A 13,023-nucleotide genomic window follows, 5' to 3' on the forward strand; every position below is an offset into this window, starting at 1 on the left:
ATCATAATGTAAAGTTAGGGACGCTAGTCATCAATATCATAATGTAAAGTTAGGGACACAAGTCACCAATATCATAATGTAAAGTTAGGGACACCAGTCATCAATATCATAATGTAAAGTTAGGGACACCAGTCATCAATATCATAATGTAAAGTTAGGGACGCTAGTCATCAATATCATAATGTAAAGTTAGGGACACAAGTCACCAATATCATAATGTAAAGTTAGGGACGCTAGTCATCAATATCATAATGTAAAGTTAGGGACACAAGTCACCAATATCATAATGTAAAGTTAGGGACACAAGTCACCAATATCATAATGTAAAGTAAGGTACACCAGTCATCAATATCATAATGTAAAGTTAGGGACACCAGTCATCAATATCATAATGTAAAGTTAGGGACACCAGTCATCAATATCATAATGTAAAGTTAGGGACACAAGTCATCAATATCATAATGTAAAGTTAGGTACACCAGTCATCAATATCATAATGTAAAGTTAGGGACACCAGTCATCAATATCATAATGTAAAGTTAGGGACACCAGTCATCAATATCATAATGTAAAGTTAGGGACACCAGTCATCAATATCATAATGTAAAGTTAGGGACACCAGTCATCAATATCATAATGTAAAGTTAGGGACACTAGTCATCAATATCATAATGTAAAGTTAGGGACACCAGTCATCAATATCATAATGTAAAGTTAGGGACGCTAGTCATCAATGTCATAATGTAAAGTTAGGGACACCAGTTATCAATATCATAATGTAAAGTTAGGGACGCTAGTCATCAATATCATAATGTAAAGTAAGGGACACAAGTCACCAATATCATAATGTAAAGTTAGGGACGCTAGTCATCAATATCATAATGTAAAGTTAGGGACACCAGTCATCAATATCATAATGTAAAGTTAGGGACACCAGTCATCAATATCATAATGTAAAGTTAGGGACGCTAGTCATCAATATCATAATGTAAAGTTAGGGACACAAGTCACCAATATCATAATGTAAAGTTAGGGACGCTAGTCATCAATATCATAATGTAAAGTTAGGGACACAAGTCACCAATATCATAATGTAAAGTTAGGGACACCAGTCATCAATATCATAATGTAAAGTTAGGGACACCAGTCATCAATATCATAATGTAAAGTTAGGGACGCTAGTCATCAATATCATAATGTAAAGTTAGGGACACAAGTCACCAATATCATAATGTAAAGTTAGGGACGCTAGTCATCAATATCATAATGTAAAGTTAGGGACACAAGTCACCAATATCATAATGTAAAGTTAGGGACACAAGTCACCAATATCATAATGTAAAGTTAGGTACACCAGTCATCAATATCATAATGTAAAGTTAGGGACACCAGTCATCAATATCATAATGTAAAGTTAGGGACACCAGTCATCAATATCATAATGTAAAGTTAGGGACACCAGTCATCAATATCATAATGTAAAGTTAGGGACACCAGTCATCAATATCATAATGTAAAGTAAGGGACGCTAATCATCAATATCATAATGTAAAGTTAGGGACACCAGTCATCAATATCATAATGTAAAGTTAGGGACACCAGTCATCAATATCATAATGTAAAGTTAGGTGCCATCAATCACTAGACACCAGTTGTTATCCGACAGTCGCAGAGTCTCCCTTAGCACCCTCTAATGAAAATCAATTTTCTAGATGTCAAATATATAGCGATATCGAGTGAATTAAAGGGATAGTTTGGGTTGGTAGCAGTTTCAAAGATAAGTGAAGCTCAGGAACTTGTTGGTATTCCCTCCCTGCAAGTTGGAGCGACAAAATACGACAAACACTTTCAAAGATTGATATGAGGTGTTTCTGCTAAATATTGACAAATAAAAATGCGAAAATGATCAATCATAAACGTTAAACGGCAACCATGGTTGTTTAAATTGATCAATATAAACATGCTTCAAATCATTCTCATTTTAAACCAACAAAAACTTTCAAGCACAATAAGCCTAATGATCTATTTCCGCTGTAACTACTTAAATGGTAAATTTTCTTCAAGAATTTCTCCAGGAAACTATGTTCGATTTTCCTTCGATCCGATATATAATCTGGTGTTATATCACGTGACTGTATTCTCAGCACGCGGTTGATGCCGATGTTAACTCCACTGGAATAGTAAGTATGACAGCATTTTTTTTTATCAATTTTTATGTCATTTGATGCAGGGATGATGTGGTTTGATAAACTGCATGTCATTGTATTTGGACTGAGCTCATGTTTACAGCAGATGAGAAATCCTCGAACTCGGTATGATGAAGCTTGTATGTTCTCTAGTATCCATGATGATTAGACGCTTAGTGTATATAATATAGGTTTATCATAGATTTTGTTTTTGTCTCGCTGGTTTAATTACTTTATTTCTAGTAAATAGCATGAAAGTAATATTGTTGACAGTCGGTACTAAATGGTGATTATACTAGGATTATTCCTGACATGATAATATATACCAGGATATTATAAATAAACATTATATAACTATATTAATTTTGTTATGTACATGCAGCAGTTTTCAGTCCATGTACTCTAATTATCGCGAGCCGACACGTGTTTTTGATACATAATCCGGTTATAAGCGTAATAGCAAAATATGCGAAAGAATTGTTCTCTGAATAGAAGTGGCCGACAACTGACTCCCCAAAGCTCGTGTCATTTTCGGCATTTTTTGACAGAAAGATCATGAAATATTCCTACAGATTTGACAAAGCAATGTTACCTTTTGTCACTTATGTGCATTACTTGCATTTTCTGTTGTTGTGGTGAAGTATGTCTCACCATTGTACATTTCAGATTTAACTTCCGATATGGACAAGCTTACTCAATAATAGGTTCCCTGTAATTTATGCCAAGAATGTTTTTTTATAGACCATATAGCCAACCAAGTATATAATTTGAAGAAACTAGTCTGCGGGACGGTTTAAATCAATTTCTATAATGTGTTATATCATAAGATAAAGTCATACTATTGATTATTCTGGTAGATTTAGACTATTTCTTGACTGCCTACTAAGTTTAATCATCTTGTACCAAATTATTCTACATGGAATCATATTGCTTGTTAAATGTTACATTATTTAACCGGACTATATACTTTTCGAATACGATAGGTTCTTTTGGCATGTACCTAACCTGGCAATAACCCGTCTGAGGAACTGGTAGAGCCAGATTTGTCGTGCAAGCATGTACCTTTGATGTTTCCAGATGGAGCTGAATAATTGGCTTATGAAATTCATGTATGCTTCGTTTATCTACACATCTGTGTATTTTTGTACAATATACATTTCTATGATATTAAACACTATTTGAACATAAAGGCCTACGCTCCGTATATTTCACTTCTATTAGAGTTTGGTCCTTTTATAACGTTTTATCGTTTATCCAAGTACAATATCTGTCATACCATCATACGTACTATCATGATTCAGTTCTCAATATTAAGAAAACATTCCCTTCATACATCAATTTCATTATAGAAACATCAATAGATCCTCATTCCCTCTATTTATTTTTCCTGATTTTAATCTTCTCTTTTTTTATTTCCATTTATTCGTCGTTTCTGGATTTATCAACCTTTCTTTTGGGATTGTTGCATGAATCTGTCATAATCATTATAGTGATAATAGTAATAGTAATAATCACTTAGAATCATGACTGCTATAGATTTTAACGTTTTTCTGTGAAAAGGGGTCTTTTGCTGCTTGTTTGACAATGTGTTTGTTTTGCTATTCTTTAATAACATGGTATGAAAGGAAAGTAAATAATATTGTCTTGTATATATTATCATCGTATCCGAAATACGGGTTTTGACATGGTCTTATTAACCCGTATTAAACTAAGCCCTCTGCACTTTGGTTTGTGAAAATGAAATTGGGGCTATTCTGACCAATCACATCGGTAGAACGGGAATGAAGGTCTGGAAAAGAAAACGCCGCCACTCGTTTAAATATATAGAAGAATACATTTTTTCCACCATATTCTAAAGGTTTGCTTTCTATCAGCTTCAATTCCTTACCGAATAGCTTACTTAATTTTGTATCGTTCATATCAATCAAATCATTTAATGACACGCTGCTTTCATTTTGTTGGACACGATGATATAATAATTATGTGTAATATGCATTCCATCAGGTCAGCGCTCTACATCACTATATAAAATTTAGAATGCAAGTTTTCATTTAGGCTAACTATTTAAAAACATGTTTACTCAGCCCATTTGATGATTGAGTTCACATTTCTCATCATTTCTAGCGCTAATTTGAGTGTCCAGTAAATATCGATTTATTTTGTTCTCCATTCATTTGTCTATAGTGTTGACCTCTCTATTGGTTTCCTTCAGTTAATGGTCAAGTTCTACAGCCTCACGATTCGGTTTATATCTACTTTAGAAGAACTCGGTCCATAAATATTAATAATATGTCTGTTCTATCAGCTAAGAATAATGAGAAATCACAAACCTTCCACATAAGTCAGAATAGGTCTTTATGGAACATAGATAACTGTGATAATTTTCTATGCTGAAACACAAACATTTTAAGGCAAAAAGAATTTCGGGTCTTGCAGTAGAGTTAATTCTGATGCTATTAATTATTTAAAACTTTACAGTAAATTAATACTAATTTTACATTTAACAGAATAGGATTTTGTCGACATTCGCACTGGAATTTAGCTTAATTTTCAAGATAGATTTTTTTGCGATGTTACTCTGATGAAAGTGAGATTAAGATAAGTATCCAGTGACTTATCTCAGGTCTATATCACTTCATTTTGACGGATATGCTACAAGCCCAAACTGAATTCCAACTGATATCGATACTGGCAATGATCATTTGATCTGGATTTTGAAGTGATTTTGTTGAAATAATCATATAATGACTATAATATTAGTCCTTTTGTTTCTAAAAATGATTTATTTTTCAGGCGCAACAATGTAATGCCAAGCTATCTAAAGTAGTCAACAATGTGGTTGCAAGTAATTCCTTAAAATGTAACATTTCTCAACCAAGTGAAGATGATGTCTTCTAAGCCAATCAATGCCTACCTATTAAGTGATAGATTGAGAATGATGGAGAGTCAATCACCGAACTTGTCTTTTAAAAGTTTGGCATGTATTGTGTCATTTTGGCTGGGATTTGTCCTCTTTCTTGTGGCTTTCAGCTCGTCCGAATGGTTCGGAATAGAAAATGGTATAACAGTTAGTTTGTGGCAGAAATGTTCTCAGAATTTTAAGACTAGTATCTGGTCTTGTGAATACTGGGAGGACAAACTACCGGGTGAGTACCTTTAGGATTAGTTGCTCACATTTGAGTTTGTAAGTGTAATAACTAAAGGTCAATTTTTCCAAGTAAGTTATCGTTACAAAAGATACGTTTTTGATTAAATAGGGCCCTTTTTATTTATAACTAAATTATTGGATTTGTTTTTATGTAGCTTGTCAATCTGTCTGAAAGTCGGATTGATCTGTTATCATGTGACAAAGAGGGTTTTTTTTCTAGCTACCATCTTTTTCGGCATCGATATTTTCATATCAAATTATGCTATACATAACTATGAACAGAATTTCTCTGCCAAACCATGCGTAATGAATCTTTCCTCTTTTTTTCAGATTTCATACGAGCTGGACAAGGTTTTTGTATTGTTGGTTTATTGACCTATGTGATAGCTGCAGTTATTATCATATCTTACATATTTATCCGACAATTACAAGAAACAAGGGCTTTAATTATAGCTTTGTGTCTGCTCATATTTTCAGCAGGTGAGAATACAATGTTCACCATATAGTAGGCTATACAGGACACAGTTAATCCGGGCTATAAAGTATTGATCTGGATGGTACAGTGTTTTGACACAGATCGGCCATAACAGAGCCAGAAAATGTTTTTGTTGCCATAAAGAAACACATCGGTTCATTTTTTCCATAAAAGCTTTGCATATAGTAATATTCACATTAAATGGAATTGATTCATTTCAGGATGTATGACGATCATGGCCAGCATAGTAGTTGGTGTAAAAGGTGGAGATTTCTGTTACGATATTAAACGAGATCGAAGGAAATTGTTTGACTATTTCATCGCTGGTGTTGATGCTTCGGGAAAATTTTCTGTCGGTTGGTCCTTTATCGTCGCCATCTTGTCCGCCATTACAACGTTAGTTAGTTTTACGTTTTGTATGTTGGAATTCTTCCGAGTAAATGCCATGACATTATCAGAACCTTTGAATCACCACATTAGTATTTTCTAATTAGGATATTTGGTATTATTTCTCGATTTACCTATCTTGAAGAAGTAGAGATGAATTGGTTTCCATTACAGAATTATGCCACAGTCCGCTGAACGGGCCTCTCTGTGAAAAGTGTGATGTAGGGGAAAAAAAGAAGATCCAAAAGATTCTGTGAGTTGAATCTGATGACTGTTTATTTGCATGGGATTTTTTTTTAGTCATATTTGTAAAAACCGCCATTTGCCAAATCAACCGATTGTCTTTATAGTGTATAGTCCCTTAATTTTGACTATCCTTGGACCTTGGAACATGGAAGACAATTTAAACTTGCATGCGTATGCATGGTGCAATAGACCGAAATATCTGCGTCTTTTCCAGCCTCTGATAGCTGTTTTTAAAGTTGTCGACTGGTGTAGAGACAGAGAAAATAGACGCTGCTTTAAAGAGATTTTTCCGCACCTCCAAAGTCCAGGGGGTTTCAAACCTATTTATTTAAATCAGATCTGCCAAACCTAAATATATTCGGAAAGATTGATAATATTTGTAGCCTAGTACAATCATACCATCATAATCTCCCTACACCATTACGATTTGTGTCTGAGTTTTCATCAAAGTTTGTTTTGACGAAACTGATCTTTCGTTGACCAGTTTAAGTGTGTGTGCAGCTAAAGGTTCAAGGATCACATCGTAGAGGTGATTTCATATTATGTTAGAAAAAACGCATTTGGGGAGGTTTTTCTGACTCTACTATTTAATACCTATGTAATAGCTGAGAAAGTTACAACCATCTCTCGAAATCTCGTACTGAAACCTAACATAGCTCGATATGGAATTAGATTTACGGCCATCTAAATTGGGTTGTTACATCGGTCATCTTTCAATGAATATGTAGCCTACTTTTGTTTTGTTTAGTATTGTGTAATAGCACCAAATTGCCCACTTTCAGAATGTCAAGCTTTTATGACCTTCGGCTTATACCTTGACTGCAATCGCCAGCTTTCTTGTATCATGGAATGCAATGATTTGATAGGATTCTAAGCCAGCGAATATAGCCACCCAGAGCCCTCGACAGAATGACTGTAAATATTATGGATTGGTGTTTACAGACTTTCTGTCGAGACGACTATAGTAATCAAGGAGGTCGTTTGAGCTTGACATTTATGTTAAACTATCTATAGGTCTAATCTCTTCGAGTTGTGGAACCTTTCTAACTCCACTAAATTGGTAGGCCTACATCCTCTCTGACCCAAGACGATAATTTAATCAACGCCATCTGTCGGAGTCGGATAATGTAGGTATGATCAGCAATTTTATCTGCAGACAACTCGTTGTCAGGTGATTATGAATATAAAGTATATAAATACTCATATCTTCTCGTTTATTGCTTGTTTGTTTGTTTGTTTTTATGTGATCTGTTCAAGACACGATAGTTAATAAATTAATATTGTTTTGTAAATTTTACTGAATAGGCCTACTTATTGACAAAATATATTTAGAGTTGATCAAACTCAAATTCCCATCCTCACAAAAAAGGTACATGTACTGTCAAAGGTTTTTATACACCTACATGGAAAATGGACGTATATTGCCGTCGCCCCTGTCTGTCGGTCCACATTTCTTGCAGGCACGAAACTACAGTTTTTACTCAGTCTTGATGAAATTTGGTATATTAATGAGATCTCGGTCAAGTTCGGAATTGATAATGATCGGGAGAACGATTTCTGAGTTATTGCCCTTAACTAAGTAAATTTTGACGCGATTTTATTTGGCAAGATTACAGTTTTTACACGCCCACTTTGTAAGAATATGTTACTTGGACTTGGATCAAATAAATGTTTTTTTTTGGGGTTAGTCTGAAGTTTCCAGAATTTAAATAAGGCTGGTTGTTTGATGGTAAATTTCATTCTCCATGGAAGAGTTTTCTGTGGGGTGGGGTTAAGAGACTGTTTCTAAAAATATATTGTGAATACGAAACATCCATCCTGTATTCCATTTTGTACGAACTGTCCCGGAAGTTATTATTTTTCGAAACTTTTTCTCCAGCACCGCCACACTCGATTCTTATATTGAAAACTTCTATTGTAGGAGTTTTTTCTTTAGGTTGAAATTTAAAGCCCATAAGAGAGGTATGTTGTTGTTTATAAAATGTCTTATATTCAGATTTTTGTACACTAATGTGTCCAGGAAAAGACGAAATTAACTGCTTAGTGATATGTAAACAACTTGGAGAAATAATGATTAAGTAGTTATCTCCCTCTAATGATATTACTCTTGATTATCAAGACGTAAACCAACATACATGGGCTACATTTTTCTTACTCTGCAAACTAATTGAACTCCATAAAATCAAACATTTTGAATATGCTTATAAAAAATTGTTATTCTACTTTTCTCATTTGTGCATGAAGACAATAACATTACCATATACTAATGCATTAATTACTACCGGTATAGAAAGTTTCTACAGAAGAAACTGCGCACATGGAGTGATGGACACTTTCTTTATTGAAATTATTGATAAGATATTGTTAGCTATAAATATTTATATTTATGTATTAGGACATACATTTATTTGTATTTAGCAACATACAATAACAAACACAATAAATAAACACAAGTCATGAGAGGATATATATAGGCCTCATGAATTATGTAAAAATTCATAAAATAACACAAGACATTGTAAGAGGGCTGCTGTACTGGTATGCTGATCTAAGTCATTGATAATGAAAAAAAAAATTATTCCTCTAACACGATCAGACCTTGTTTATTGGTATCTGTGGAATTCTTTTGTGTTGAAGAATGTAGACTACTTATGGAATTCTCAAGAATGATGGTTATAAAGTGTAAGCTTATCCAATAGTAATTTTTTTGATTTGATACTTTGAGCTCACTAATCGATAATACATCAATTGACATCGTCAGTTAATTTTCAAATTAATTTGTTCTTTCTTTTAATAGCACCCAATTTATTAAAAGACTGAAATTAGAAAAATTTAAATACTAATAAGCAAAAATCAACAAACGTTATTGTCTATTTTGTATACAACTAGAGTCATTTCACCTCTAATATGATTTCCTTATTTAGATATATTAAGTGTGATTTCAGATTTAGCTCAATATAAGATGAGTTATATAGGGTACATGTAGTTCAAAATGAAACCTGGTAACCTGTATGCACCCAAATGGGCTAATTAAGACAAGCAAAACCATTCAGTGTGCTGATAGGTAAATTTTGCCTGGACAGCATACTCAAATTTCAAGCATATAGTAGGAAACATATTGTTCCTCTAAACAAAATGGAGGAAATCAAGTATAAATTTGAAGGTATTCCGTGGAATTGAATCCAAGATCTTCAGGTTAGATAGCAATTTTGTTTATCTCACTGAGCCACCACTGCCAGTGTCACTATGTAAGTAATAGATAGACAAGAGTCCAAACTGAAATGAGATCTGCCATTCAGGGCCCTTATTTTTGAAAACTTAATTTAAGATGATTTTAGTATTCCAGACATCTGATTGGTCAATCGCTTAGATTAATTTCAGATTAATTTTATTATCCAATCAGATTACAGTATTTATTAAAATCTGGATTTTATTTTAGTTGAGACTTGGAGAATTTTGCCCCAGACCAATAACTAAATATTTCTAATTGGACACAGTAAGCTACTTACCCATTGTGAATATTTGTCTTGATGTAAACTCTTCCCTTTAACTTCAGGATGCTTGTTGTAGGCTAATAATGCTTGAAGACAGTCAATATAAGAAGATCTACAAGTATGATCACCACAAGGTACTTGGTAGGCCAGATCCTAAATGATAACAAAGCAATACTTAATACTTTATCATTGATTCCACATTGATCTCGTGAACCTCACTTAAATATCAAAATATAAGCATGCAATAACAAAACATATTCAAAACATTTTTTAACTCTTCAGTGAAAGAATTTTTTTTAAAAGTACCTATAAACCTAATTGTTATATGAAAGATATTTTAAGAGTGATTAATATTGATAATAAATACAATGTTCTTACTGGACAGGGTCCATTAAACTCACTACCAACACATTCTGATATATAATTGAATCCTAAACTAGTTCTGTAAGATGAAAACACATAGAGACATAAATAAAGAAAGAAGATATTTTTAGCAATATACATAATTTACATTAATAACTCTTAGTCCAGTAATCAGTTACATTGATCCTGTCTACCTGCTGATCCTAGGTCAATTATTTTGAGAGTCAAATTGCTTATCTGATTAGTAATATTTTCAAAGTTGATTAATTGTCAGTTTGCTAACTTGGCATTTTTCATCTTAAATATTTATATATTACCCTATTTGGTATTAGTTGATGACAAATTAACATAGGTTTCCAGCTAACTGATATCACCGACAACCAATCAAGGTAAGAATTGTCTTTTCGAATATATTTGTCCGCAGCATTACTATGAGGTCATTTAGTCCCAAAAATTACCCAGCTGTTTCTGCATTTTTTTTTTAATTTTCTGAAACCAACTGAAATCTTTTGAAATCAGAATTCTTTCACAAAACATAAAAAAACTTACTCTGCTTTTTCACCACATTTATCAAGATCTAACAGTGTTCTTTTATAATTTATTAATACTGCAATTATCTGAAATTGAAATAAAGAGTCATTAGGAAACGTTGCATATGTTCATCTGTTAGTACATTATCATAAACACACAACTTTAGATACTGGTACAATTTAAAATTACTAGAAAGATTCTAGGAAAAAAGACATAAACCAGAAGTGAGTGAATAAAAAAAAATGAGACAGATTTAATCTAAAACTGAATTCTGAAGATTTGAAGATGAATACAAATTAAAATACCACAATTAAAAAATATAATATAATAATGGTTACCTGAGCTGCTGATGGAACTATTTTATCATAGAATGTATTTTTGGTATCAAAATCTATATATTCCAAATTACCATGACGGAATACTAGAAATTCAAAACTTCAGCTTAATGAAAATTTCATTGTATAAGTTCCAATTGATTCCAGTTTTATAAGCAAGTAAAAATCATCCTTCTAACGGGATAAATTTATATCCAGAGGCAGGCTGTAGCTCAGACAGTGAGGGTGCTTAAAATCTTATGACATCATTTGTCTGGTTATGTCAAGGAAATTATGGCTTTTGATTGTATTCACAATTCATGTGAAACTTTCCAAGATATATTTGAAAAAGACACATTTTCTTATCTTTATATAAAAGGAACTTTCTTTTCTATTTCCTTCTTCACAAGTATAGGGTCTAGAAATAACTAGATACTAGATACACTACCTATATTCCATGTTGCCATATCCTCATACAATGGTAGGTGTAGAAATTTCTTATAACATAATTCTATTTGTTGTTCTATTAAACCCATTCTGAGTAAAGCTATGACAGTTATTGCTGAAAAAATGATTAGATTGAAATAAAATGTGGGGTCCCCAAATGCATTGGTTGTGCTATCAGATTATCAGACAGCAATCTAACAACTGATCTATTCCAGTCACAAGGGCACTCTTCCTTAGGCAGCAACTGTCAAAAATACCAACCAAAAGGTCAACATAAAGCCAGTTTCAGTTCTAGCATCAGAAAAGTTTTAATTTAGTTTTGAGTCAAAGTAAAAACAAAATCCTCACCATTAACATTTCCAAAGGGAATAACAAATTGGTCTGTTTCTCTTACTAAATAAACATTATACTGAGTTTTATTTTCACTCTTAACATGCTGATTATAACTTCTTTCATGTCCATCTTCTTCAAAATCAAAATGGTGACCAACCTTTAAATAAAGTTTGAATGACAATCGGTGGGTTTGGTTGAATATAATCTTAATGACAACTTATTCAGATCTAAGATAAATATAGTACTACAGGAAAAGAACTGAAGTAAATATCTGTATCTGTGTTTTTAATCAAATTGTACTGTATACATTTGAGCACAGGTTCAAATACTATTTTAGCTCAAATATGGGTAACAGATTAATTTAACCTCTTTCGAAATCCTTTGCCATTATTTTAAAGGTCAGTTTCTATTTACCCAATCAAAATTTTATCTTCATTTTTTTTATGATTCCTAGACATGGAACCAAAATTAAAAAAAATACATTTACCTTAACATTTAATTGTTGAATATCAATTCTAACCAATTTCCATGGCAACACTATATTATTACTATTTATGCTTGGTAATATTTCTGTTGTGATATTTATTTCAACGTCTGCCTTTGCACTCTGCAAAATATACATTTTAACATTATTTTGACAGTTTCTGAACCTCACTATAATTGTTAAAATAGAGAAGACAAGTTAGTTAGACAATAAAGTTTGTCGCTACAATGACAAGACAGTGTTAAAACTGTTTCAATTTCTAGTGTGTGCTAGTTCACAGGGTATATTTTGAAATATTAGGTCTATATCATTGTCGTATTGAAGAGTTGAATATATATGCTTATATAGAAATATATAACCTAATTAAGTTCATAAAACAAAGGTTATTCTCTCCTGAAATTCATCCAATCCATACATTGGGAGAAAAGATTTATTCACAGTTCTGTTTTTTATGAAACATACTCCCTCTCTTAAGATTTTTTTCTGTAATTAATGCTTTTTGTCATAAAATCTTAATAGTTATGCATTAATTAGAATACGAATGACCTTAGTATGGTATAAATTTGTTTACTACCAATTTAGATGTACACCTTGAATAGCTACATTTCATTATCA

The 13,023-nt window shown here is 32.6% G+C and overlaps 2 protein-coding genes across 2 annotated transcripts; one reads left to right on the forward strand and one right to left on the reverse strand.

Annotated features, from left to right (window-relative positions):
- Positions 1-2,167: 2,167 nt before the first annotated feature.
- On the forward strand, positions 2,168-6,299 carry LOTGIDRAFT_227858 (hypothetical protein; the record flags this gene model as incomplete). Its single annotated transcript, XM_009045482.1, has 4 exons — positions 2,168-2,180; positions 4,980-5,332; positions 5,665-5,814; positions 6,031-6,299. The coding sequence occupies exons 2-4, from the start codon at positions 5,071-5,073 to the stop codon at positions 6,297-6,299; spliced, it is 681 nt and encodes a 226-aa protein (XP_009043730.1). The 5' UTR covers positions 2,168-2,180; positions 4,980-5,070.
- A 2,911-nt stretch (positions 6,300-9,210) lies between these two features.
- On the reverse strand, positions 9,211-12,546 carry LOTGIDRAFT_151993 (hypothetical protein; the record flags this gene model as incomplete). The annotated part of the gene is made up of 8 exons (XM_009045483.1): positions 9,211-9,258; positions 9,952-10,089; positions 10,315-10,378; positions 10,849-10,916; positions 11,169-11,251; positions 11,593-11,706; positions 11,940-12,081; positions 12,412-12,546. 8 exons carry the CDS (start codon positions 12,544-12,546, stop codon positions 9,211-9,213), a joined length of 792 nt encoding a protein of 263 aa, XP_009043731.1.
- Positions 12,547-13,023: the final 477 nt, after the last annotated feature.

Source organism: Lottia gigantea (assembly GCF_000327385.1).
Source record: "Lottia gigantea unplaced genomic scaffold LOTGIsca_1, whole genome shotgun sequence".
Lineage (NCBI taxonomy): Eukaryota > Metazoa > Mollusca > Gastropoda > Lottiidae > Lottia > Lottia gigantea.